General features: G+C 42.7%; 1 protein-coding gene across 1 annotated transcript in view; it reads left to right on the top strand.

The window, feature by feature from the left end:
- Gtf2f2 (general transcription factor IIF subunit 2) overlaps window positions 1–27892 on the top strand; it is a 118125-nt gene that overhangs the window by 88347 nt on the left and 1886 nt on the right. The window contains exons 6-7 of the mRNA XM_075949523.1: window positions 12952–13051; window positions 19410–19553. Coding sequence (XP_075805638.1) covers window positions 12952–13051; window positions 19410–19553 — 244 coding nt within the window. The remainder of the gene's footprint in view (window positions 1–12951; window positions 13052–19409; window positions 19554–27892) is intronic.

The raw sequence follows: 27892 nt of genomic DNA, 5'->3' as shown, positions 1-27892 counted from the left end.
CAATAGTCAATTTGATTTTACATTTTTATTTAAAAACTATGAGGACATATGTCAGACTTGACAATAATAGGTTTCATATGCCAGTGAGATTTTTAAAAAAAGAATCAATACACATTTGTAGGTTAACAGTGATATATGCCTTAAGAAAAGAGAAACAACTGGAAAATTAAGTACCAATAGTGTAAAGTATCCCAAAGTAGCTTTTCTATAGCCTGGCTGTGCCATATTCATTAAAAGAAAAGCAATTACAATAGGCACTTCTTAGCAAAAATGCTCAACTTTCTATGAAGGAGTTTACAGGAAGACATAAAAGAAGGCTTGGATCAGGCAGCTATATTTCTGCATGATTAAGATGAAACAGAAAAACAGCAAATTCCTCTCAGTGTCCTGCCTTAAAAACAAAAGTTTTTACTGGAGCTTTATCAATTTGGTAAAAATTGTTTTTAAATCGATATGGAAACCCAAACAAGTAATAAAAAAAAACTGAGAAAAGAAAATGAGTAATACTGGGAACTGTAATAGTCATTTTCCTTACTGCTTCCTGCTGGATGTGACCTTCATGTTAAGACGAGTCCCTTGCTCCAGCCCCTTCAGTTTAAGCAGCTGCCTCCCAGTAGCTTAGCTTGGCATGCGGTACTTCTTCCGTCTCACTGTCCTTCTGTCTGTTCCTTTCTCTTCTCCCACTCTCTTGTTTCTTACCTCTCTCTTAGAACTTCTGAAGTGTCCTCAACTGTTCATGGAATTCTCTCCCTGCCTTTTACACAGTAAATGCCTACTACGGACATCCTCCTCCTAAAGCAAGCCTCTCCTTAGTCCTCCAGTCGCTCCGCCTTCTCTATGGCTCTGTTCACTTCTTAATCGCAGTCCTCCTGCATGGTCTTGTTTGGTGGCGCTCTGGACTTGCCTGTGACGGTCTGTTGGGAGATGGTAGACTGTGGAGTTAATTTGAAAGTAGGGGCTTTTATTAGAACATGACTGATAAGAACGCATAAATGCATATTTCAAAGAAATTACAGAGAGTATTTGATGTGGGAGTCTTTCAGGTGTGAAGCTAGCCGTGTGGGAGCAGGGCAGGACAAAGCCGGCCTGCTTGCAGCTCCTTCTACAAGTATTGATAGACTGTATTGTGCTTCAAGTGCCTGAGTGTGGTAGCGAGGCAACTCCAGTGTGTGTATTGGGAACTGTGGATGATTGATGGAAGAGTGAGGGGTGGAAGGTTGAGAGAAGACTCTCTCGTGAGGTTGTGTGCGCTAGCCTGGGATGAGTAGAATAGAATTTATAAGAACTAACGAAAAATTTAGAAAGATAAGCCAAAGAACTAATAAGCTAAAAAAAAAAGTATAAGCTGACACACTTACCGAAGAAGAGATTAAAAACAAGAATAACATGGTGGAAGTCAATAAGCTTTTTTTACTGCCAGTCTTCATAGTCCTGATGGTCTGGGGGAAGACTCACTAAAGCAAGTACTAGCGATGTGTCTGTCTGGTATGAGGTGTTCTTAGCATTGCATTCCATGTAATTATTAGACAGTGCTTCACTTGAAACTAGGATTTTGTATTTGTGGTGTTAAAAGCATCAAAAGATCATAATACAGCATTGAATGAAATAGAAACTTGTTACGTATAAGGGTTCTATGAGGAATGGCAATATGAAATCATAAGAAAATGACAGAAAAAAAACTTGGATTTTCTTGGTTTTTGCAACTTTCATATGAAACAAACTATTTGGTATGGAAGTTTGTTGAACAGTGGGTAATGTAACTGCTTCAGGTCAGACCCAAAGCTAGCTTGTCTTTTGAAACTGTTTCTCAGGTGTTCATCGCCGGCTTTTATTTTCATTGTTTAACTTATTAAAGTTTGCTTTCTTTTTTTTTTTCTTTTTTTTTTTTTTAGTTTTTCCGAGACAGGGTTTCTCTGTAGCTTTGGAGCCTGTCTTGGCACTAGCTCTTGTAGACCAGGCTGGCCTTGAACTCACAGAGATCCACCTGCCTCTGCCTCCCAAGTGCTGGGATTAAAGGCATGCGCCACCACCGCCCGGCCTTGCTTTCTTTTAATAAGAAAAAAATGTGCAAAAATCCTCCTATAGCCTTCTGCGTATCTCCTCAATGAAGAGAGAGGCAGAGACCAAATGGCTGAAGACTGTGGGACTTTGCCTATTTACAGTCGTGTTTGGCAATCTTGGAGGTTTTCCCTATGTAATATCAGTATTGGTGTCTCAGCAGCTGGTTCTAAATAGAGCTCTCCCCCTTGAAAGCTACTTCCTTCTCTAATTTTTTTCTCCCTGACTTGATTAGGGTTTTTTTTTTAATATTTATTTATTTATTTATTATGTATACAATATTCTGTCTGTGTGTATGACTACAGGCCAGAAGAGGGCAGCAGACCCCATTACAGATGGTTGTGAGCCACCATGTGGTTGCCGGGAATTGAACTCAGGACCTTTGGAAGAGCAGACAATGCTCTTAACCTCTGAGCCATCTCTCCAGCCCTTGATTAGGTTTTAGTTAGCCAAAAATTTCTTTTAATTTTTTAAACAACGTGCTAAAATTTGTTTTCTTTAAAGAAATTCTTTATGAATCTCGGCCCACATTAGTGGCTATACACTGCCAGATATTTCTCATCTATTCCAGCATTTATATTTTCATGGAGTCACTAATAAATTAGCCTCCTGCTATATTTGCTTAGTCGCCATAGCAACAGTATCTTGGTTAATATACACCTGGGTAGCTTCCTGCAGTTTGTCATGATGCCTAGCAGTAATTCTAATTTCTACTCATAGGCAACTGGAATTTTGTAGATGGTACTTTTTAATTTACTGAAGAGAAGTTGTTTGATTCCACTGCTATATTGTGTTGGCACCCATCACATAGGCATAGCGCGTAGAAATTTTACTTTAGAAAAACAATTCAGACCTGTGTAGCTACTTAGAGAAACAGTACTTCCCTCACTGTAAACACCTTATGTGATCTCTAGCCTTAATATTTTTAGGAGTCAGAGAAATTGAGGGTTACGAATTGAGACTGGTTAATAATCCTAGGCATTTAACTTTAAGAACTTCAAATAAGTCTGGTTATATGCCTTTGGTATCTTTGTTGTTTGTTTGTTTTGAGACAAGGTCTCATTCTATAGCTCAGGCAGCCCTCACACCCACTGTGTGATCCAGACTAGCTAGGAACCCTCATTCATCTGCCTCAGGTGTGTACCACCACACACAAAAACCTTTGGGTTGTTTGATTTTATATGTATGAGTATGTTGCCTGCGTATATGTATGTATGCCCATGTAGACCAGAAGAGGGCATCAGATCCCCTAGAAATAGAGTCAGATGTTTCTGAGCCATGCTGTGGGTGCTCAGAATAGAATCCTGGGCCTCTGCAAGAGCATCAAGCCCCATCCTCTCCAGCCCCCCGAGCCTTCAGTTTTTAATATAATAAAAGATGAAAACTGAAGGTACTTCTCTTCTCATCATAGTGATGTTTTCCATCTTTCTGCTGTCACGTTTCTGTTAGATTGGCCTCTTTGAATCTCATTTTATCTCCTTTCTTACACACTTCCTATTTTATTTAGGGTCTATACAGCCCCAGTTGGCCTTGAGCCCAAAGAGGTCCAACTGCCTCTGTCTCTCAAGTGCTGGGATTACAGGCTGTGCCATCTTGCCTGGTAGGCTGTATGCTCACTGTAGCTACTGCTTAAATCCATACTTTTCCTCAGTGTTTCCACTATGAAAATGTGATTCCTTCAGATTACATCTCTTCAAGCCTCTGTTTCATTTTTCTTGATAGGATTTTTCTTTGGTACCTAGCTTAGGAAAACTGACTTGACTTAACCACCATTACACCCGTAGGGAACTGAAACTTGAATGTGCATTCAGGTGTGCACGGTCCTGCCATGATAATGGGGTGCATTCAGGTGTGCACGGTCCTGCCATGATAGTGGGGTGCATTCAGGTGTGCACGGTCCTGCCATGATAGTGTGGTGCATTCAGGTGTGCACGGTCCTGCCATGATAGTGGGGTGCATTCAGGTGTGCACGCTCCTGCCATGATAGTGGGGTGCATTCAGGTGTGCACGGTCCTGCCATGATAGTGGGGTGCGGTTTTGTACTCTAAAGTATTGTACATTATGTTTAAGATGATTGTTTGTGCCAGAAATTTTCTCCCTCTCTCTCTGTTATATATGATGTGTACATGGGTGCAGGTACACTCATCTTTAAGTCTATGAGAAAGTATGTCTGACTTGAACTAAGGAAGGAAATAACTGCCATGGATAGGTTGAAAATTGCCAAATTTTCTAATTAGTTGAACAAAATCTTCAGTCAGTGTGAAGATAAGACACCCTGTAGCTCCCAGCTTCCTAAGAACTGTTGTTAAGTATATCCAATTGCTCCCAAAGTGTGCCACCTTCCTCTTTGACCCCTCCCCTGTTAAGAGACAGAGAGAGAGAGAGAGAGAGAGAGAGAGAGAGAGAGAGAGAGAGAGAGAGAGAGACACTAAGTGTCATTTATTTCACCTTACTCTACCCGTACTGAAAACTGTGGGTGGATGTTGTTTCTAACAGAAATCTAGAGAAAGCAAAGTCCAGTGTGATTCATCATTTCCACAGCTGGTTATAGGCCCCTCTCAACACCTGGCTAGCTCATAGACTAGATCCTATGGGATATGAGTATTTAAAATGAAGATAGTATGTTTGCCAAACTTGAGAAACCATCTCAATTTCTTTATTTTATTTGTAATGGATTGTGATATGGGTGATTATCTCTGCACAAGGAATCCTGGTTGATTTTTTAAAATGGAGTCTTATTGTCTTCTTGTGTTACCCAGACTGGACTCAGACATCCTACCTTAGTCCATGCCCGGTACCTGCAACTGCAGTGTTGCCTCTGCCCTCTGCATAGAACTGGGCCACATCCTGTGACCACTCCCTCTGACAGCCAAGGCTCACTGGATGCAGGGGCTTGAGTTGCTTTATATTTACACAGAACTCACTTCGGATTGAATCATATGAAAAGTTTCTGGTTGCCGGGCGATGGTGGCGCACGCCTTTAATCCCAGCACTTGGGAGGCAGAGGCAGGCGGATCTCTGTGAGTTCGAGACCAGCCTGGTCTACAGAGCTAGTTCCAGGACAGGCTCCAAAGCCACAGAGAAACCCTGTCTCGAAAAACCAAAAAAAAAAAAAAAAAGAAAGAAAAGAAAAGTTTCTGGTTTTAGAATCCAAAAATTATCACATTTCTGTGTTCTATAGAGTGAGGTTTGTTTTGTTTTGTTTTTCCCTAGCCTGACTACAGCTGTAATGTGCTCCACTAAGAGCAATCTAGGTGAGTCCTTCAGCCAGTTTCTGGATTCTCCGTGGCAATGGGATGTGAGAATTGGGTGGAAGGAATTCCTACTCCTTTGGAGAAGCCGTTCTTGCTGCTGGGTGGTGATTCTTACTGGCTTCATGACTGCTGCTCTAGTAATGTTTGCTGCTGCTGTACAGGAAAAACAAACATCAAAAACACTTTGGGATACAAATAGATCAGAGGGCTGCTAATTAATAGCTTGGTATAGATAGTCGATGTGGGGTTATTTCTTGGGGGGCAGTTATTTTCAAGGTTTTGTTTTGGTTGGTTGGTTTTAGGTAAGTTGAGTGGGGTTTGTTTGTTTGTTTGTTTGTTTTTCCAACTGAACTAGTTGGCAACATTTGGTAAGTGATGTCTTAAGGGTTTTTTGTACAGTTAGGCCTGGCAGCACCATCACTACATTCCTTAGAGTGACAGTCAGTGGAGTGGAGGACTGTCAGCCCCTGGGTGAAGCACATTCTCCTTCTGGTTCACCATTTACCTCGCGGGGCTTATAAAAGTACAACAGCATTGTGGTTGTTTGAATGAGAATGGCCCTCATAGGCTCATATGTTCAAATACTTTGTCCGTTCCCTATTGAACGAACTGTTTGGGGAGGTCTAGAAGGTGTGGCCTGTTGGAAGAGGTGTGTCACTGGCCAAATTCCATACTGTGCTGCCTTATGATTTAGCTTCCAAACCAATGCCTGTTGTAATAAGAGCTGCAGGCCTGTGTCCCCGGCACCCGGCTGCCCACATGGCTAGCTTATGCCCCTAAATAATTACACGGAAACTGTATTCTTTTAAACACTGCTTGGCCCATTAGTTTTAACCTCTTATTGGCTAGCTCTTACATATTGATCTAACCCATTTCTAATATTCTGTGTAGCACCACGAGCTTGTTTACCAGGAAAGATCTTAACCTGTGTCTGTCTGGAGTGGGAGAATCATGGTGACTCACTGACTCTGCTTCTTTCTCCCAGCATTCTGTTCTGTTTACTCCACCCACCTAAGGGTTGGCCTATCAAATGGGTCTAGGAAGTTTCTTTATTAATTAACCAATGAAAGCAACAGATTAGAAAGAAATCACTCCCACATCAAATGCCTCTGACTAAATGCAGCCTAAAACTTTTCTTCTCTTTTTTCCCCTAATTTACTCAGCTCATTAATAACAGATGCCTGTTCTCTGCCCAGCATGTTAACGGGATCCCTAGAGACAGCTGTTGAGGTCATCTTGCTGTTTGCTCTCTGTGGTTCCTCTAACAGTCCTGCCGCATCAGGAGACAGTTCATTTCCTTAGATGAAGCCCTCAACTTTCTCCGTGGTCCCTCAGCTCTGCATGCTAGTAGATGGACATGTACTTACTTCAGTCCCTGAAGAAGCTCACCTTGAGCTGTTCCCCTGATACTCAAGTGTCTCGGAGCTGGCTGCTTCAAAACCCTTCCATACCAACAGACCTCTCAGCCTGACCCTGGTTATTTTATTACTTTTCTCCCAGCCTTCTGTCACCAGTGCTCAAGCTGTAGTTCTTCAAGAACTTTCTCTCCTGTGGCCTGATCTAGGAGGCTGTGCACTCCTGCCCACAGGCAGCTCCAATAATGCCCTGATGCATTCCGTGCTTCTCTCTCACGTTGTAAATGCCAGCCTCCAACTCTCCCTTCAGAAATGGCATCTGAGGTTTAAAAAAGTAAATAGTCCTTTGTGAAGCTTGTCATTTTAAGAATAACATGAGTTGTAATCAAATACAGCTGTAGCACAAGCGAGAAATGAAGGCTGCAATTGTGTTTACATTATGAACTGATGACCACATTGGCAGTTGTTGCTGAGAACACTTGTTGCTCAGTCTTGTTTGCAATTAATTGTTCAGCTCTCGTTGATAGCCACACTGAAAAGGCTTGACGGTGAACAAGCCGACTACATGGGCAGTCATGCGTACTGTGGTATATTCGCTCATGTGCAGTTCTGCTGCTTCCTTTGTGATCTAATTGTCCAACAAAAGCGTTATTTTCTTACGTGCTCAACAAACATTTATTTGGGCGCTATTATATGAAAAACACTGTATTAACCAATGAGTAACTGGGGCTTATTAGCTAAAATCTGTAGCCAACAGCTTAAGTCAAGATTGCCATTTTGAGTAGATTTTTTTTTAATATTTGAAGGATATATTACTATTTTTAACATGAACTTTACATTTTTAAAGTATACTTGCTAATTTAATCTGGAAGTTGGATTTATATCAAATAACTCTTCATAAAAGCATAATAATAAAGACCTTTAAGTGATTTTGGTATTGTGATCTAATGACTAGTGATACTGGCTTAATGGGAATCATTTGGTGTGGAAGGGTATCGTAAAGAAGACAGTACTCCATGTTTTCATAGACTTGGATTAGTTATAGGCAGACTGATGACAGGCAAAAAGAATTGCTGACTAGAGAGATGGCCCCGTTAGATCTGCAGCCCTGCATTAACCAGCCATAGCAGCGCACGCCTATGAAGCAGGATAAAGGTCAGTCTAGGCTGTGTGAGACCTATGTCATGAGAAAAAGAAATGTTTGCTTGTTTCTTTGTGCTAAATTCTGTGGGATTTTAGTAGTCTATGTTCTGTCACATGGCCTTATGTGAGCCATGTAGTAGTAGATGATCTAGTTTTACATACTTGAGGGAAAGTACGGCCGGGGATGTAGGTACTGCTCTTTCAAGTTACTCATGGAATAAGAACTTTACATGTCTGCCATGTTGGTTCCCCTTGTCATTCTGTGGGTGCTCTTAGGTCACATAGACTGAGCATTTTCTTTCTGGGAAGAAATGTTCCACATAGGACCTCATTAATCTTAGGAAGACCCCTAATTAGTGAGATGATGGTGACTGTTCCCATTAAGTAGTAGCAAGGTGAAATAATTTTATGTAGCCTAAGCTACATGGTGATAGTAGTTGTTGTCGTCCAGAGAAATAAGTTGTTCCTCATATGAGGTGCTTGTTTCCTGTTCTGAGAGTTCAAGGTTAAAAGTTTCAGTTTTTCAGTTCTCTGAACTTTCAACTAGAGTGGTTTTTTTCAAGGTTAGAATTTAAAGATCTTACGGTTCTAGTAAAATACAGTGTCTCCTTGGGAATGTTTTACAGTAACGTGGTTGTAGTTACTCAAGCCTGAAGTCTGAGTTCTGTGATCTTAGTGGTGGAACTCTTCCTCTTATGTGCCCCGATTCAGTTATGTTCCAGTTTCTATTAAATGTGTCTCCAAAATAAGTTTTTAAATTTGGCTGTCTTCTGTGTCCTTAAGCTTTACCATGCTCATTAGAGCCTAATGCAGACCATGTACCTTCCTGTTCATTGTACAGTAGCCTCCTTTGTCTCCATCACCCACCTGATGCAGACCATGTACCTTCCTGTTCATTGTACAGTAGCCTCCTTTGTCTCCATCACCCACCTGATGCAGACCATGTACCTTCCTGTTCATTGTACAGTAGCCTCCTCCATCTCCGTCACCCACCTGATGCAGACCATGTACCTTCCTGTTCATTGTACAGTAGCCTCCTCCGTCTCCGTCACCCACCCACCCCTGTGAATGGGCCTGTGGTCTTAGGGTTCCTTTAGAAACTAAAGGTCTTGCACAGGATCCCCAATTCAATTCCATATGCCTAGTCCTGACTTTTGTCAGAAATTGGAACTCTGCTAAAGGCAAAACAGATTTCTCTCTTCTGGCTTTGGCCAAAACTGTAACTAAGTTGACTTTTCCATTTCAGTATACATGTAGGTGAATTGCTGGACCAGGGAGCTAGGCTATGGAGGCTGTCTTTGTCAGTGTTCTATTTCTGAGAAGAGACACTATGACCACTACTGCTCTTGTAAAGCAAAGCATTTCATCGGGGGCTGACTCACAGGTCAGAGGTTTAGTCCATTTTTGTCATGATGGGAAGCATGGTGGAGCAAGCACACGCATATGTGGTGCTGGACAGGGGCTGAGAGAGTTCTATGTCTGGATTCTCAGGCAGCAGGAAGGAAGAGAGACATACTGGGCTTGACTTGGGTATCTGAAACCTCAAGGCCACACCTCCTAATAGTACTACTTCTAGTACTACTTCCTCTGAGCCTATGGGGACCATTTTCAATCTACCACAGTGGCCAAGAACTGGAATGATAACACTGTTGTAGAAATAGCAGTCAAAGAAACAGGTTTTGTTGTTATTTGGGGTTTTGTTCTGATTTAGGTGTAGTACCTGTATGTGGGTATGTGTACATTAGTACAAGTACCAGTGGTGGCCAGAGGGTTTCAGAGTCACAGAGTGACGTCACAGGTGGTTTTTAGCTGCCTATGGGCGCTAGTAACCAGAGCTGGGTTCTCGGCAAGCATAGTATGCTCAGTATGCTAAGCCATCTCTCCAGCCCACGGAGCACTGATTTAAAGCACATGTGTGTTCACTGCTTTGCTTTAACTTTCTGACTTTCCAGTCTGGAGAGATTGCTCAACATTTAATAGAACATACTACTCTTCCTCAAGACCAGAGGTCATTTCTCAGTGTCCACTTGGGGCAGCCTAGACTTGCCTTTAACATCAGTTCCAGGAGATCCAACACCTTCCTGGCCTCCACCCACACAAAGACACACATGTGCATAATTATAAATTTAAAAATTAAAAGTTTGACTACATAAAAGTCATATCCTGTGACAAACAAGCTTGATTCGTAGCTACCATAGCATTATAAACATGTTTTCAAATGCTTTCTTTGTGACTAGAGAAATTATTGGTTTCTCCTAACCTTTTAAGGTGCAGGTTTTTCTGAATTAATTGTCCTGTGGTGGCATTAGGAATTTGTACCAAGTATCTTAGGTGGTTTATAACAGAGGTGCTCAGTAATACTGTATTTCTTAGCCAAGCATGGTGACACACACCTTGAATCCCAGCTCTTGAGAAGCAAATCAGGTGGATCTCTGTGAGTTTGAGGCCAGACAGGTCTACAAAAAAGCAAAACGAAGAACATTATATTCCTGATTACAGTTTCTTGGAAATAACACTGTGGTTTTTAGTGTTCTGAAAAAGGTAAGACCTAGTCTTAGGCACATCAGGACACCGAAGCATTTATCTTTCTCCTCATTCAGCCTAACACCTGTCTGTAGTTGGCTGTATGAAGTGAGTATTTTCAAATTATATTGTATTGAAAAACCCAGATAGTCCTTATTTTGATGTTGAAAGTGTGGTGGAGCCAGCAGTGTTTAATTTAGAGCATTGTTAATAATAAAATAGAGTTGCAAATTGCTCTGGCACATCATGAGATAATGCTAAATGAATTATTTAGTGTTAAATAAAAAAGCCTGTTAAACTATTTTAAACTATTCATGGTTAATGAAAATATTTTAAGATGAAGTTCTTTTGAAATGTGTTGTGTTTTCAGTCCATAGATTAACCTTTTGAATTTTGAGTCACAGGATGTCCTCTTTTAATTAAAACAAAACTCTGGGAATTGACTTTTTTAGTATATAATAGAAAGGTTAAATGTTTGTGTGAGCTCTTGATTTAAAAGAAAACGGCAGTGTGTTCCTTTATTTAAAATATTTGATGCTTTGAGAATAAACGTGACACAACTCTCTGTTGATGAAAGGAAAGTGTGCCTCGTGACCATGAGGCAGGGTGCAGAGGCCACAGATAAATACAGGGTGTGCTCGCTAAACTCACTGAAACTGGACTTCAGATGTGGGGTGATGGGAGCCACTGATGGGGGCAAGAGAAGGGGCTGTTGCTGGCGCCTCCAGAAGAGTCGTGGAGGGAGGTGCTTGAAGCAGGGAAGCTGGTGTAATGGCAGCACTGGGATTTCCACCTGGAGAGGCCAGTCAGCCCCCTGAGGGTGGAGGGTGGAGGGCTGCAGTCCAGCACACGGGACTGCCACTTAATTTTGCCTGTTTTATTTCGCCAAGGTTAGACATGCCTAGTTCCTACACTTTGTGAACATTTCTGGTCTGTCTCCATCACTTTGCTCTGCTCTTCTGAGAGGTCTGTCCCCCAGTCCCTTCAAGATTGCTTTGCTTAGAAGAGTCGCTGTATCTTTTTGCCTTCACTCTGACCCTGAGCAGCAGTGTGCCAGCTCACCCTCGTACACCTTGTAGTCGCTGCCCCTCCACGTCACTGTGAGCTGACTGAAGGCTGCCTGCCTTGTCCTCAGGACTGACTAACTGACTAGACAGCATTTACTTAGTGATTGAGCCTTTGTGTTGTACCCCAGCCTCTAACCAAAGGGGGTACTTGCTTTCCATTTTCCTTCTGATTATAAAAGTCATAGGTGTTTATTGTAAAGATTTGAGAAAGCTCAACAACAACAAATCTTCAGATGTATTACTTTTGATCTATTCCCATCTTTCGTGTACTTGCACATTTAAAAAGTAAATAACGGAGACTGGACAAATGGCTCAGCAGTTACAAAAATACTGCTCTTCCGGGGCACCTAGTTCAGTTCCCAGCACCATGTTGTGCTGCTCACAACCACTTCAGACTCCAGCCCCATATAATCCAATACCCTCTTTCGGCTTCCTTGGGCCCCCATTATACATGTCACACACAGGGGTGGGGGAGAGGAGGGAGCATGCATACATAAATATAAATTTTTAAAATAAAACCTACAACAGTCAAACTGTTTTCTAGCCCGGTTCTCTTTTTCTTGGTGGTATCCACTGCATCCATGAATTCCTTAAAGGCTTCACTGCGTTCCATTCTTCAGTGGCTATCTCAGTGGAATTCATAAGGGATAAGCCCAGGTATTTTTCCAAAAATACTTTTATTCCGTGCTTATTCTTCAATTCTAAGCTAGCCAGATCCGGTCGGTGTTTTCTGAAGTGTGTTACATTTTGTGTTCTGATGCCCTCATGATGAAAAGTCTGAAGGCCCCATGATACCTTTGTGTCTTTAAAAACAGTCACTTTGTGAGCTGTGCTTTTCCCCATCTTAAAGCAGGTTTTTGGATTTACTGTGCTTAGAAACCAAATGAATTCATTTTTAAGGAACAAATTTAGTATGCAAATGAGGACATAATACAAATCCTAAAGTTACTGCTTAAAAAGATACAGGCACCCATCAAGTAGTATCTTCCTGATATATGCGGGATTGTGTATGTGGTTTTTTTTTTTCTGAAGGCAGTATTTCAAGTTACATTTAATTCAGATAGAGTTCTGCAGCACTTTAGACCAGTGATGTCTAGTAGAGGCTTCTGTGGGGACAAAAATGTTTTGAGCCTCGGTGGCTACTGATCAGGAAGTCACTAGTCACTGGACAGTGAGTGCCTTTTTTTGGTTTGGTGTTTGTTTGTTTGTTTGTTTTACTCACCTTTATTTCTTGTCAGGATAACGGAAGCTTTGGATTAATCACTTGATGAATTTTTAAACAATCATTTAAGACAGTATGTTTTGCTTAAAGAGTTCGGTTTATCCGTGCATCACAGTTTCAGAACTACATTCAGGACTGTATGACATACATAACTTGTGTGTTTAGCTTATGGTACTAGGTTTTACACTGGAGTTGTCTGTGTTACTGTGTGTTGTGGGAAAGCTGCTGTGAGATTCTGACTTACTTGCTTACCTGTTATTAGTAGTTGGCATAACTCTACAGGACCCACTCTTCTAAGCAGTGTGTTAATGGTGCCTTCTCTTTTTCAGATTGCAAATAGAAGAGTCCTCCAAACCTGTAAGGCTATCCCAACAGCTGGACAAAGTCGTAACTACCAATTACAAGCCTGTCGCTAACCATCAGTACAATGTAAGTTCTATGTGACTTTCATCAGTGTCCTTGTTATTCTGAGGGTCACACATTCTTAGACTCTGGACCTTCAGAGCCGTGACCTGGGCTAAGCATAGAAAGGTGCTTATTCTGTATCCGAGCTACATGGCAGAAGGGAGCTGCAGTCTAAATTGCTCTTGATTGGGTTTTACAGACAGATAATACTTTATTCTCAATGTTTCTAATCACAACATACTTCATAAATATAAATGTACTAATTTTGTTTTCTATATCTATATGGTTTACCATACCAGTTTTGATACGCTGACAAATTTTCAAAGATCATACATAACTGTGCACAACTATCTGTCATTTTTTTAAAATTATTTAACAATCTTAAAGATGCTGGAGCAGTGATAGTTGTCATTGTTACTTACTCAGTTCGCTTTGCTTCATTTCAGGTGCCACAGGCATTTTTATGGTCCTTCACTCCTATGCAAAGTGAGGACTGCCAGTGTTCTTAAACCTTTCTATTGAAGTGTATGTATAGAACAATGTCTGCTAGAGATGTAAATTGTCTTTTACCTAACCTAGCATATTATATGTCTGTTACTTTTGTGAGTTCTTCTTAAAAAATGGCTTGTCATCTTCATTACTATTATCTTTTGAAGTGTAACTGCTATTACATGCATGAGTGAAACTGACCAGTCGAAATAATCAACCCAAGAAGTCTGGCTTAGGAGCTGTGCTGCCTAATTTTATGTCAACTGCATACAAGCTAGGGTCTGTTGGGAAGCAGGAGCTTCATTTGAGAAAATGCCTCCCCTAGATTTTGCAAGTCTGTAGTACATTTTCTTGATTGATAATTGATATACGGGAGGGCCCAGCTAATTGTGGGCAGTGCCATCCCTTTGCTCGTGGTCCTGAGTGCTATAAGAAGGCAGGCTGAGCGGGGAATTGGGGGGGGGGGGGTGGCACACACCAGCCTGGGCTACAGAGTGAGTTCCAGGACAGCCAAGGCTACACTGAGAAACCCTGTCTCAAAAAAAAAAGAAGAAGAAGAAAAGGAAGGCAAGCTGAGCAAGGCAGTAAGTACTATTCCTCCATGGCCTCCTCATCAGTTCTCACCTCCAGATGCCTGCCCTGAGATCCTTGGAAGGTGCACTGCACGTTCTAAGAGGAAATAAACCTTCTTCCTCAAGTTGCTTAGAATCATGGTGTTTTGACACAGCAATAGAAACCCTGTGGGTTCCTAAAGAACTGTCCTCTGCTCTCTGTGTGGTGGTTCTTGGTGTACCTTTAGTGCTAGAATCACCCAGAAGGATGCTTTCCTGAAGAGGAGAAATTCCTCCAACTCTGTTGATCAAATGTGGATTGTGTTTTAAGCTCCTGGGTTATTCTGGTTTGCAGCCACCAATCCAAAGACAGAAACTTTTTATAGTTGCCTGCCATCTGTTGAGAGGGGAATGGGGTTCTGTAATGGCACCAGGAGACAATCTTCTAACTTAAGATGTATCTGCCTTCTCACCTTTGTTTCCATCCTGACCCTCTTGTTCTGAGTTTAATAAAGGACTTTTTATCTAACTTTTGGTGCTAGAGGAACTAAGAAAAGCTAATTGGAAAACACTGAAATACCAAAAGTTTATTACATAAAACCTCAGGTGACATCCTCCTCCCTGGCACTAGGAAGACATTTCATGTTTATGCATAGTCCTTTCCCTTCTGTGAGACAGCCGACTGCCAGTCTCCAGAACTAAGGTTGTTGAGCTTTGAGTTTTTCAGTTAGGTGCATAAAATGGATGCCCATGGGAATCCTAAGGGCTTCTCAGCAGTATTTCCCTGGCATGGTTTAATAGGAGAATGCTATATGCCTTGTCCTTTTGAATTTGCACACCAAGGACTGACCTGCTCTAAAGAATTGCTTTTTTCCCAAGCAATGATGACACACCAATCAGAAATAGAAGCATTGACAGAGGGGAGAAGAAAGTAATCTTTCACAGGATTTAAAATCCAGAGCCATGAGAATCAAGGCTGTCACGATCACTTCGGAAGTTAGAATAAAAGCCTCACGGAGACTGCCTTGACAAAGCAGACAAGAGAATTTCTGCAAACAACAGTCTAGAAATTTACAGACATCTGAATTAAAATATCTTAATTGGTAGTGGGTGGCATTTATAATTTTAGTTAGTGATTAAGGTTTCAGTAATAACGATTGAGCATGTCTATACCACATCCAGTCAATTTTCAACATGAGGTTACATTTTAATCTTGAATAATTTGTTCTCTTGAGAAAATGAAATTAATTTCATCTGATAAATTTGGGGAATATAAAACATTTATAACTGGAGACTTAAGCTTAAAGTGCTTTCTGAGTTAACATTTATCTCTAACAGTTGGCTCTGTAGTGATGTGGTCAGTGGAGGCGGATAAAATATCAGCAAGTAAAATTCACATGACACAACAATTACTTCTGTTCCAGTAACTATCTTAGTAATTTATACATTGTCCTGGCTGCTAATGAGCTGACTGGCTGGCTGCTTTGCATATTGTTTCCTGCAGTTCCAACGGGCATCAGTGAGAAACAAAATGCCCAATGGGAAAAGAAGCAACATGACATAGTAGTCTTCTTCTGAGTACAGTAGTTGATAGTATTAATAGTTTATTTGTGTGGCCTTGTTTGTAGAGTTAATTGAGTACAGTACTAAGAAGGGTACTGTTTTTATGCTATGGAGCATGAAAACGAACTTCAACTCCTTAGCTTTGTTCTAAGTACAACATTTGGTATTAGTGAGGCTAAAGAGATGGCTCCGCATTTAAGAGCCCTGGCTGCTCTTTCACAGGACTTGGGTTTGATTCCCAGCACCCCTGTAGTGGGCTCACAGCCCCCTAGAACTTCAGTCCCAGGGGATCCATTGCCCTCTTCTGACCTTTATGGGTACACACATAAATGTCTCACCATTGCCAAGTAGAATGTGTGCCTTCAAGGGAGCCATCTTGCTTTACTGGCAAGATTATGAAATCATTTTCCTACTGAACTTCTAGCTTCTCCAGTCATTTTAAACAAAGACCTTGCTAATACACCATTACTCCTCCTTTTCCTGAGCTCAGTCTCTCCTGTATTCTTCAGCGTAAGTTAAAGGTGGGAGGTAGGATGTTGCGATGCTTGGGTTTGCGAGTGTGGTCCTGGTTACTTGTGTTTTCTTACTACCCAGTATGATCATTCTCTTAGTTTTGTCTTTTTGGACCCAGAGAAAACATGTATTCTCCTAAATCTAATGTAATCTTCTAAAATAGCATGTAGGTGCGCTATTTTATGCTATTTTTAAGACACCCCTTCTCCATTTGTGCTTTTTTTTTCTTTTGCTACTGAGGCAAGCATTCTGCCGTTGATCTCTGTCCTCAGCCTTTTGTCTTATGTTCTGATTTGAGATAGTCTTGCTAAGTTGTCTGGGGTGGCCTTGAATTTGTTATGTAGCCCAGGCAGCCTTGAACTTTTGGTCTTTTCTCGGCCTCCAAAGTAGCTGGAATCACAGGCCTCCACTAATAGCCTTGTCTCACTGAGAGAATCCTAAACCTGGCTTGAGCTTTGTTCTTCCCAGCCATTCCATCTGCAGCATGCATTTGAGATTTTTTTTCCTCTGTTACAATCTTGTCCTAAGAACGTCCATGCTGTCCTACCACTATGCTTAAAATAGAGAACATAAGCTTAAGTGTCTCGGGGAATTTACACCATAGTTCAGTTGTTAGCTCTGAGTGCTTGTGCTGTTTGTTCTGAAGCTGGTCCCCACACTACAGTAACCTCAGCGTGCAGGGTCACCTCTCTGCTGCCCTCTTCCAGCCCACCAAAGCTTTAGTCACCCAGTGAGCTTCAAGACTGACCTTACCTCTCTCCAGCACATTACTCTGCCTTTTCATGAAGAAGAAATTAAGCTTAACCAACTGACATAAATGAGTAAAGCGGTATATTTTCTGTGTGTGTGTGTGTGCGCGCGCGTGAGCGCAAGTGCACGTGCAAACACATTTGTGAAGCCCACGGGACCATCAGCTTTTTTTTTTCTTTGAGACAAGGTTTCTCACTGGCACAGAACTCTTCTTGAACCTCAGCCTCGGGTATCTGTCTATCTCTGCTTGTCCAGCACTGGCATTACAAGCACTTAGCATTATACCTGGCTTTTTACCTGGATTTTGGGCATGGAACTCAGGTCCTTGTGCATTTACTAACTGAGCTATCTTCCCAATGGATTAAATGCAAAGATGAGTTTCCATAAATAGTTAGTACTGGTATGATAACAGTGAGAGAGAACTACTGGTTTAACTTTATTGACATTAGCTGGGCAGTGATTGTGCACGTCTTTAATCCCAGCACTTGGGAGGCAGAGGCAGGCGGATCTCTGTGAGTTCGAGACCAGCCTGGTCTACAAGAGCTAGTTCCAGGACAGGCTCCAAAACCACAGAGAAACCCTGTCTCGAAAAACAAAAAAAAACTTTATTGACATTCATACAACTGTACAAAATACTGGATTTCATTACATTTCATACTTGTCAATTACACTTTGATCATTTTCAAGCCCCTGTTATCATATCCTGCTCCCTCTCTCACTGCTCCCATTTCTCTACCTTCAAGCTATCCTGCTTTCATGTATTATCTCTATAGTTGTCATCATCATCATCATTATTATTAAAATATGTTGTCTTAGTTGGGTTATTGTTGCTGTTATGAAACACCATGACCAAAGCAAGCTGTGGACAAAGGGGTTTATTTGGCATACATTTCCACATTGCAGTCCATCATTGAAGGAAGTCAGGACAGGAACTCAAACAGGGCAGGAACCTGGAGGCAGAGGCTATAGAGGGGTGCTGCTTCCTGGCTTGCTCCTCCTGGCTTAATCAGCCTGCTTCTGATTAGGAACCCAGGACCATTACAATGGGCTACGACATCCCCCATCAATAACTTATAGCCAGATCTTATGGATACATTTTTTTCAGTTAATGTTCCCTTTTAGGTAACTCTTAATTTATGTCAAGTTGACATAAAACTAGCCTGTGTGTGCTCATATGCATACACACTTACAAACAACCTGCTGGGTCCATCTAGTGTTGCTCATATGTATACTTCTTTTTTTTTCATATGTATACACTGACCACTTGTTACTGGATAACCAGTTAGGTTGTTCATCCCTGGAAAAGACTTGATTCTCTTTCAACAGTCATCAATTACTTGTGGCTCTTTATGTAGGCATGGGGCTTTCTGAGACTTCCCACATTCGAGTTGCGTGTCAATTGGTGTCATTGTTCAGGTCTTATTTAGGTGACCATGGTGTTGCAATTTCATGGGTGCAGCTTATCTTTCTCATACAGAAAATACTGTAACAGATATCCTGGTTCCCTGGCTTTTAATAATTTTTCACTCCCTCTTTTGGTGTGTTCCCTGGGTTGTGTTGTAGATATTATCTATTGGCAGTGGGCACCCTAGGTCAGTGGTTCTTTGCTTTTGGCCAATTGTAGCTTCCATCTACAGTGGTCCATCCACTGCAAAGAGAAGCTTTGGTGAGGGGTGAGAGTTGCGTCCAGTGCTGGTATGTGTAGAGATGTGCAGCCCTGTGGTGTGCACAAAGCATGGCCCTAGTGTCTTGGTTTTATTTGACCAAGAGGTGTATTGTACAGGTAAATTTGGAGGACACTAGTAAGATAAAGATTCAGAAAAATAGTCTGCTGATGTCGTTGCTGAGGGCATTTACCTACCTCAGTGTGTAGAAATAAGGCAGCAGCTGGGGGTCAGAGAGAGCAGCCTTTCTGCCTAGTGCTTCCCTTACTTCTCAGGTGCTAGAGAACCTGCCCTGTAACAAGCCTGTGCCTATGGACTCCCAACTGTTGCCTACCAACTACAGCTTGTGTCATAAAATTATCTTGCTGTATTATGATTAATCAAAAACAAAGGAATTGCAAGTTAGCTTCTGGCTAGTCCAGCTTAACCAGGAAGAAAACCTTTTTGGAGGAAATGAATGTGTTACATAAAACTTCTAGAGAGCTGGGTGGTGGTGGCGCACACCTTTAATCCTACCACTCTGGAGGCAGAGGCAGGCGGATCTCTGTGAGTTCGAGACCAGCCAGGTCTACAGCTAGTTCCAGGACAGGCTCCAAAGCCACAGAGAAACCCTGTCTCAAAAAAAAAAAAAAACAAAACAAAACAAAAAACTTCTAGAGAGACTGAAAATGGTTTATAGAGCAGTGTGATAGCTGTCCTAGAGTCTGAAGGGTACTGGGAATGCTGGGGCAACAAGACCCCAATTCTGAGTCCTTGACAGAGGCCTTGGAGCTTTAAATGTGGTTCTCAGATGACTAGGGCAGAAGTGCCTGTTTCCAGAAGTTGATGTCTTTCCTCCGTTTTTGCCTGTAGATTGAATATGAAAGGAAGAAAAAAGAAGATGGAAAGCGGGCCCGGGCAGACAAACAACACGTCCTAGACATGCTGTTTTCAGCCTTTGAGAAGCATCAGTACTATAATCTTAAGGATTTAGTGGACATCACAAAGCAGCCTGTGGTATGTATATGTTTATACTGATCTTAAGTGTACCCTCCTTCATTAACATAGTATTAGTGAGGAGAAGCATGATTAAGTTTGCATCCACTCTGCTAATGACTGCTTATGTGACACTCAGAAAAGAAGTCTTAATTAATACAGCTATGTCTTTCCAACATCTACTTCATTACTTTAGATTTAAAATACATTTAAGAGCCTCTGCAATGGCTCACTCTGTAAAGGCATTCATACGCATGCCTGATGATCCCAGAACCCACTTTGGGAGGAGAGAGCCCCCTGCTGAAAGTTGTCTTCTGTTATACACACACCAATGCCCTCATGTGTGTGAGTGTGTGTGCACACACACAATAAAATGTTATGGCTGGAGAGATGGCTCAGTAGTTAAGAGATTGGCTGCTCTTCTACTAAAGATGCAGGTTTGACTCCTTACACCCACATGGTGGCTTGCAGCCATCTATAACTCCACGTCGGGAGATCTGACACTCCTCTGGGCTCTGCAGGCACCAGGCGTACACACGGTGCACAGAATACATGCAGGCAGACACCATACACATAAAATTAAGAGTAGTAATAAGATTATAGATAAATTTAGTGGAAATAATTTTATATGAAGAAAAGGAATCTATATTTTTAACATTAATCTGAGCTCTGTTAGATGGTTCCCATTCCTTTTCATTTCGTTAGAGTGTTCCTGCTGCTCTGTTAGCAGCTCTGCTAATGCTTTCTCTCCCTTCGGCTTCACAGCATGGGAAACAGCACCCAAACTAGAGTGAAATGTTTTTTAAAAGAATAGTTTATTAGCAAGCTGTGTTTCTTCTGGGTTTAATGATGTTTATCTTCGTTTTATATGTAAATATGCCTACATTAAAAAGGCCATTCCAGACACTGACAGCAAATAAGCTATTCATAAAGAATAAAACATGCATACAGTTAGACATGAGGAAGTAAGCAAGTTCGTGTTTTAACGCGGTGTTGTGGCTATTTATTCTACATGTCTGTCTGAATGGGTGTGGTGGTGCCCCTTGATAATCTTAGTACCCAGAGGCTTCAGCAGGAAGAGCCCAAGCTCAAGGCCAATCTCCAGTACATAATACATGTGTACCCTGTCTCCACAGACTCTTTCCGATCAGGTGTTTGTTTTGTTTTTGCATTTTATTCTTTATGTATGGGTTCTTTGTCTCCATGTATACCTGGGAAGACCAAAAAAGGAAATTGGGTGCTAGGAATTGAGCCAGGTCCTCTAAAAGAGCAGTTAGTGCTCTTAACCACTGAGCCAGCTCCCCCACCCTGGTCAGATAATTGTTATGTGGTGGTATTTAGTCTCTTGCACTAGATCTCTTCACTAGTGACCTGGGCGGACCTCAGGAGATCCACCAGCCTAAGGCATGTATGCGAACACTCCTGTCTCCACCTCCCCAGTGCTGGGATTAAAGGCATGGGATCCCAAGTGCTGGAAGCACTTTTGTGTGAGCTGTTTCTCTTTTAGACAGATTCAATTTCATGGAGCCCACGGTGACTTTGAACTAACAGAGATCCCTCTGCCTCTGTCTACCAAGTGCTAATATTAAAGGTGTATGCCACCACTCCGTGGCCTCTAGTGGGTTAGCTCTACACTTTGATCTTCAAGCAAGATTTATTTGTTAAAACACAAACAAAATATCATCACATATTGGCATATCAATACTATTTGCATGCTGACCCTTTCAGTGCCATGGTGCGCTCGCTCTCTCTCTCTCTCTCTCTCTCTCTCACACACACACACACACCTCCTGCCTTCCCCTCTCTTCTCCCTTATCTGCTTCTCGTGTCCCATCCCCCACTCCCACCCCCACTTTTTCTTGTTGCCTCACTTATATAGCCTAGACTGACCTCAGACTCAAAATCCTCCTGCCTCAGCTACCATAGTTATGGAATTAAAAGCACATGCCACCATACTTACCTCTAGTTTTTTTTTCTCTCTCTCTCTATTATTTTTTTCTTCCTAAAAACTTTCATTTCTTCAGGCAAACTTATTATGGCAGAAACTACACTAGAGTAAGGTAATCTTTATGTCATTCACTAGTATATAGCTTATATAGGCAGCCCAAACAATAGCACCTTCTCAAAGACAAGCCAGTTTGAAAGGGCCAAGCTTTGGTACCTGACACAAAGTCAGCAATATGATCTCTATTTAACAGAGCGTTTGTGATTCAGCTTTTAGCTTTTTCTTCTCTCTCTAAAATATGAAGCTTTGGGGGCTGAAGAGATGCCCAGTGGTTACAGCACACCCTTCCAGGCCAGCTTTTTCACAAGGCTTCTAGGGAATCACTCCTAGGACATCATGCTAGTTTAGCAAATGCTTTACCGACTCAGCCATCCCTGCAGTTCCAGAATGGAACTTGATTTCCATACCTTCCCAAGCCTTTTGTAAGTAACACTGACACCAGAGAGAAATTCCTGTTTCTTCTTCATGCTGTGGGCTACAAATCCTGGTCTGTGGGGCTCCTACTTGGGTCCTTAAAAGGTAGCATAGAGACTCCTCTTTTCTTTTTTTAAGATTCTTATTTTATGTGCATTGGTCTTACTGAACCCAGATTTTAACCGCTGAGCCATCTCTCCAGACCCAAGACTGATTTTCTGATAGGTCCTGGGTGTGGCTGGGGCTTGGACACAGTTGTCCTGACTTCAGCTGAGGATGTCATTATTGTGTCCTCTGAGATTTAATCTGGCACACAGATCTGTGGACCAGCCTTTTTAATGATGCGGGAATATGTTTTCCTCACAGGAAGGTTCTTCGCTTTTCACGTGGTCAGGAGTGCAGAAAGTGGAACACAAACTTGATACTTGCTTATCAGTTCCTAATCCCAGGGTGAAAGTGGGCAGCTGTAATATTTGAAGCTCGTCCCAGTTTGTGCGGTCAGGTCATCGCTGCTTGTTATGCTGCTGTGTTCTGGAGCTCCCTTCCCCCGACTCCTCTGTCTCTGTTTTCAGTAGTTTTTAGGGCACACCCCTCAGTTCTTGATTTGGTATCGATGATATTAAATGTTCCAAGAGAGTATATTAATTAATGACGGTCCTTTTTGAGAATAATTACTTCTGGTGCATAAAGTGGAGTCTTAATCAAGGTTTAAAATAGGAAATGTTGCACTAAGATAAATGACTGCCAGGTATAAGTAGATAAAATTGAAATGCTTACAAAATTTTAATGTTTCTATTGATTAGAGGTTTGGGTCTCATTTTTTATTTTATCATCATCGGTATTATTGGGTAGAAATATAGACATTTTATTAAGGAAGAGTGGAAGCAGCTAGAGTGCCAAGGTGGATAGGAGACTTGAGGCCAACATCTGAATGTTTTTTAGGCAGGATCCCACGGCCCAGGTTGGTCAAGAACTGGATGGGACAGAACTGACCTCGAACTCCTGATTCTGGGGGTTGGGCCTCTCAGCTCTGTCTGGCCCTGTTTTGATTTTTTTGTTTGGAGGTGGGGTCACCTGTGGTTTCCCAGACTGGCTTTGACCTGAAGCTGTAGTTTGGCCACCCTTGACCCGATGCCCTCTTGTCTGTTCTTCGTGAGTCAGAGTTTACAGGCTTGTACCGGCAGGCCCAGCTTCTCATCATTTCTGGTTTGTTTTGGTTTTGGTTTTCTATACCTCATTTATGAGGTCATTTTTAAGATGAACTTAGTAACATGTCCAAATAACTTAAGCTTATACAGAAGGTGCTGCACGAGGTCCAGAGATCAAAGTTGTGTGTACAAAGTGGAAATGGAATGTTCCTGTGAAAGGTAACCCAGAAAGTTTGTCTTTAGTATAAAGAAATGCCATGAGTTGGGTGAGTATAATAGGAGTATAATATGCCTTGTGTGTGCCCATACCCTTGGAGACAACAAGAGGCATCCAGTTCCTTTAACCTAGAGTGACAGATGGGTTGTAAGCTGCCCAGTGTAGGTGCTGGGAACTGAACTTGTAGCCTCTGGAAAAGCAGGCAGTGTTCTTCCTGCCGAGCCATCTCTCCAGCTTCTCCATTCAGTTTTACAGAGAGGTAAAGTGAAAATGAGAGGTTGTTAACTGCCCTCTGCTGTGTTTGTTTGTTTGTTTGTTTCTAACAAGCTAGAGGGGTATGTTTTTAGTCTTACCATCCATATGGAAACAGTTTTCTTCAAGAAAAGATCTTGTCTATATTGAACTCTCTCATCAAGCATTAGCAACAAAAAGAAAGAACAGCTGGAACTTCTTTGCGTGGGGCCTCCCGTTCTCACTGTAGCTGCCTGGACAAGTCTATTTCTGCATCAGACAGTCCACCCTTAATTCCAGAATGGAACTCTCAGTAATCTCAATTATGAATAACATGTCGAGCTATGTTAATAGATATGTTACTTTAACTGTATGACTGGAAAAAAATTGTTTTCAACGTGTAGCGTAGGCCAGCCTTGAACTCAGTGGGTAGTCTAACTGGTCTCATAGAGTGCTTCCTCCTGCCAACTCAAGCCTACTAAGTACTGAGAATATAGCTGTTTGCCATCACATGCAGTTTCATTTTGAAATCATTCTTCGCTATTGAAAAACCTTTGTTTGCAGAATCAACTATATTGAACTGCACCGATCCATGCATTTTAGTATATTCAAAGTCACAAAATGATCACTACAATCAGCTTTAGAACGTGCACCCCAAAGAAATCCCATATCCATTAGCAGTCACCCACCCCCAAATCCTAGACATCTACAGGTCTGACTTCTGTCCTGACAGCTTATCCTGAGTAAGAATTCATACTCATTTCTTCAGTGGTGGCACACACCTTTAATCCCAGCACTCGGGAGCCGGGGCAGGCAATGAGTTTGAGGCCAGCATGAAACAGCCAGAGCTACATACTGAGGTGTTCGTTGTTTTAAGAATTAAAAAGAAAGTAAACTATCTGAACCCTTCAGACCTATAAGGCATTCGCCACTGCCAGACAAATAAGGCTTTTTTAGCACACAAATATTAATGCAATTTTTAGCTGGTTTTTTAAGGTTTGAATAAAATATAAAGTAACATAAAGCAGGGTTTTATCCTTTGGCCATTTTATTACCCATCTGTAAGCTGCTCAAGAGAAAAAGAGGACAATACAACCAGTGGGAACCCAGAGAAGACACAGGATGTGGCAGGGCAGCTGGTGAGGAGAAAGGAGAAAAATGCAGGCCCGGCTCACAGTTTATTCTGTCTGAAGTCGCGGGAGCATCTGCTGCCTTCTTCACTGTTTACTCCTAATGTGTAGTTTGCTTCTTAATGAGCAGTTCTGTGCCTTGGAGTCACTAACAGCCTCATCAGTAAGTCCTTTGTTCTGTTGACATCTCTGAAAGCATCACTTACTCACACCAAAAATTCTGTTTATGACATCCTTCCTCCTGTGGCAACCTCTTATAAGACACAATTCACATATGCCACCTGTGGCACACAGATCTGCATACTGGGCACTTGATGTAAACTTGTGGGGCCAGCTTTGTGACTAGAAGTCACACAGGGTCTGTGATTTACTTAGGGAAAGTGTCAGTAGCTGTAATCTGCTCCCTGTCAGAGCTGTTCTTAATCACATCAGCTGATTTGTAATTATGTAAATATTGCTTATCATTGAAATGTCTGATGAAATGAAATGCAGATCAGGCCTCTGAGGTTGGCAGAGCTGGAGAAGGAAAGACCTGGGTAGAGTGGGGTGGCAGGAAACAGAGAAAGCCATGAGTTACTTGCACCTCGTCCTAGGTTTGAGGGAAGTCTGGAAGTCCGCTGGCCGATCTGACGTGTTAGTCACCACGAATAGAAAGCCCGTTGTCCTGCCCTCTAGCTCCTGTGGTCAGGTGTACTTTGCTGCCTCTTTCACAGAAGCTGTGGCACTTGGTCCTCCTCTGCTCTGCTTCAGTCGCTGTCGCTTCCCTCCCACACATGCCTCTGATAAGCATTGAGGCCGAACCATGTCTGAATGACATGCTGCATCATGGCCTGCAATAATGAGAAACAGCCTGCTCCCATGTGACACACGAAGCTCTACCTGTTTCTGGCGTCCTTTTGGAAATGGAGGCATTGAGGTGAGGAAAGGAAATTGGAAAGTCACTCAGGTTTTGGTTTTTTTTTTTTGTTTGTTTGGTTTTTGGTTTTTCGAGACAGGGTTTCTCTGTGGTTTTGGAGCCTGTCCTGGGACTAGCTCTTGTAGACCAGGCTGGCCTCGAACTCACAGAGATCCGCCTGCCTCTGCCTCCCGAGTGCTGGGATTAAAGGCGTGCGCCACCACCGCCCGGCTAAGTCACTCAGGTTTTAAGTGTGTACTTCTTTCTGCAACAGAATTACTGTCAGTTAAAATGATCCAGTCCCCATCCTCAAAGACCTTAACCGCTACACGGGCAGGGCAGCAGCAGCCCTTCCCAGCGCTCTCTTACTGTGCTTGCCTGTATTGCTGTGTCTCCACCTGACCCCGTCTGCAAGGAAGACTAAGGTTCTGTCCCACTTCAGTGGTGGAGTAAATGCTGGAATGGATAACAAAGGGCATGATTTTAACAGTTTCCAGTCATGTAAAACTTTTAACATTACCTCTCTCGGTTCACTCTTTCACCAGCAATATTATGTAATCTGGTGTGCTTTCCTGCACTCAACTACAGCACGGCTTTTTTTAACGAATGTCACTCAACTCAGGTAGTGCAGCTCACTCAGGTCTGCTGTCCAGCTGTCACCACCTACTGACTCGAGTGGTGCACCGGCGTCTGGGATGTACAAGGAGGCCCGGCACATGTTTGAAGATGAGGGAACGGGTAGAGAATACACCCCTTGAGTCCGTCTAAGCACAGAGACTGGAAACTGGGTTTTTAGAGAAACTTTAAAGGAGGGTGGCCTGTCGTGGAAGGATGGGCAGTGTGGAATGCAGTCCTGTGGTTGAGGTGACTGCTGGGGAAAACGGCTCTGCAGAAGTGGCATTGAAGCCTAAGTGTAAAGGGTGAAAGGTTGAGATGAGGGACGGGTAAGCACTCCAAGGAGCAGGTACCTAGCATGGAGAACTCAGAAGCATGTAGCCAGAGAATGGCAAGTGGGCAGGAAGGCTAGCCAGAGTGGGTGCCCCTGAAGGAATTTGAGAAGAGACTTGCAGGCCAGGAGACATCTTTGAAACACCTCACCTTTGTCTGTGGTGCTGCCTAGTTTTATATCAACTTGGCAGAAGCTGGAGTCTTCTGAAAGGAGGGACCCTCAATTGTAGCGAGCTGCGTGGAGCCACATCTGATAATCAGCTCCTAATTATGGCTAAGACCTGACTTATGCTGTGATCACGCAGTGATTGTCAGCTGCTTGCATATTTGTGAACCTGTGGGCAGTGCCCACCTGGCAATCCGGGGTTGGTAGCCCATGCCTACTTAAGGGCTGGGAGAGGTTTGCCCGAGAGAGGGGAAGAGAGAGATACCGTTCCATGCTGGTTTTCTGTCTTCTTGGCCTAGGTTATAGGTAGGTGCACAACCTGCAGTCAAGAGCTGCTTTCCTCTGCCGCTGAACCGCTCCTGGTGCTTGCTGTTTGCTTGTGACCCCACTGTGCTGCATCTCCAACTGCACCATTGTTTGTGCAACAGCAGCATCCTAGCAGCCTCACAATAAACCATTCTCTGGAATCCTACAAAGATGTCATTCTTGGCACCTAAACTCAGATCATTTGTGCCTAACCCTTCATTCTCCATTTATGAATCCAGTTAATTAGAAAGTAGTTTATGAACAGTGTCCCATTTTTCAAGTGTAATTTGAAACAGCAGATGGCAGACGTGCACATCACCTGCATGCCCAAGCCTTTATGCTTACTCATGCACACTCAATTCCTTTAGCAAAGCCAACTATAGAAGGTGTGGGAAGCAGGCAAACCGCCTGGGGGAACCCAGGACTCGGTTGGTTCATTGCTGCCCCCTGCTGGGGCCTGTTTGCTGGGATGGGAAGGCTGTCCAGGAGACAGATGCTAGCCTTCTGAGGACCTTCACGAACTCTAGTTTTCTGCTGTTAAATTTCTAAGTGGCAGCCTAGCCCTGACTTAATGAATTGTGCTGCCTTATTCCAAATCAGCCTGGATAGGAATTCGACTGTTTGGTAACCTGCAAGTGCCCCGCACTGGTTCAGAAAACAAAGGCTAACAAAGATCCTAGAGTGCCAGAGCGGCAGCAGCCTTAAAGCAGATAGGGTGGAGCTTCTGTAGTTGGACGAATCCGCTAGGGGCTGGGCCAAAGGCAGACTTCTCTTGCCTGTCATGGTGGAACATGTCTCTAAGACCACCACTCTCAGGAAAACAGAGGAAGGAAGACGGGAGATTTGAGGGTCAGCCTACACAGCTTAATGAGACCTTGCCCCAAAAAGCAAGGACAAGTC

Source organism: Microtus pennsylvanicus, chromosome 15 (assembly GCF_037038515.1).
Source record: "Microtus pennsylvanicus isolate mMicPen1 chromosome 15, mMicPen1.hap1, whole genome shotgun sequence".
Classification (NCBI taxonomy): Eukaryota; Metazoa; Chordata; class Mammalia; order Rodentia; family Cricetidae; genus Microtus; species Microtus pennsylvanicus.
Note: the sequence above shows the minus strand (reverse complement) of the source record. Positions and strands in the feature narration are given on the sequence as shown.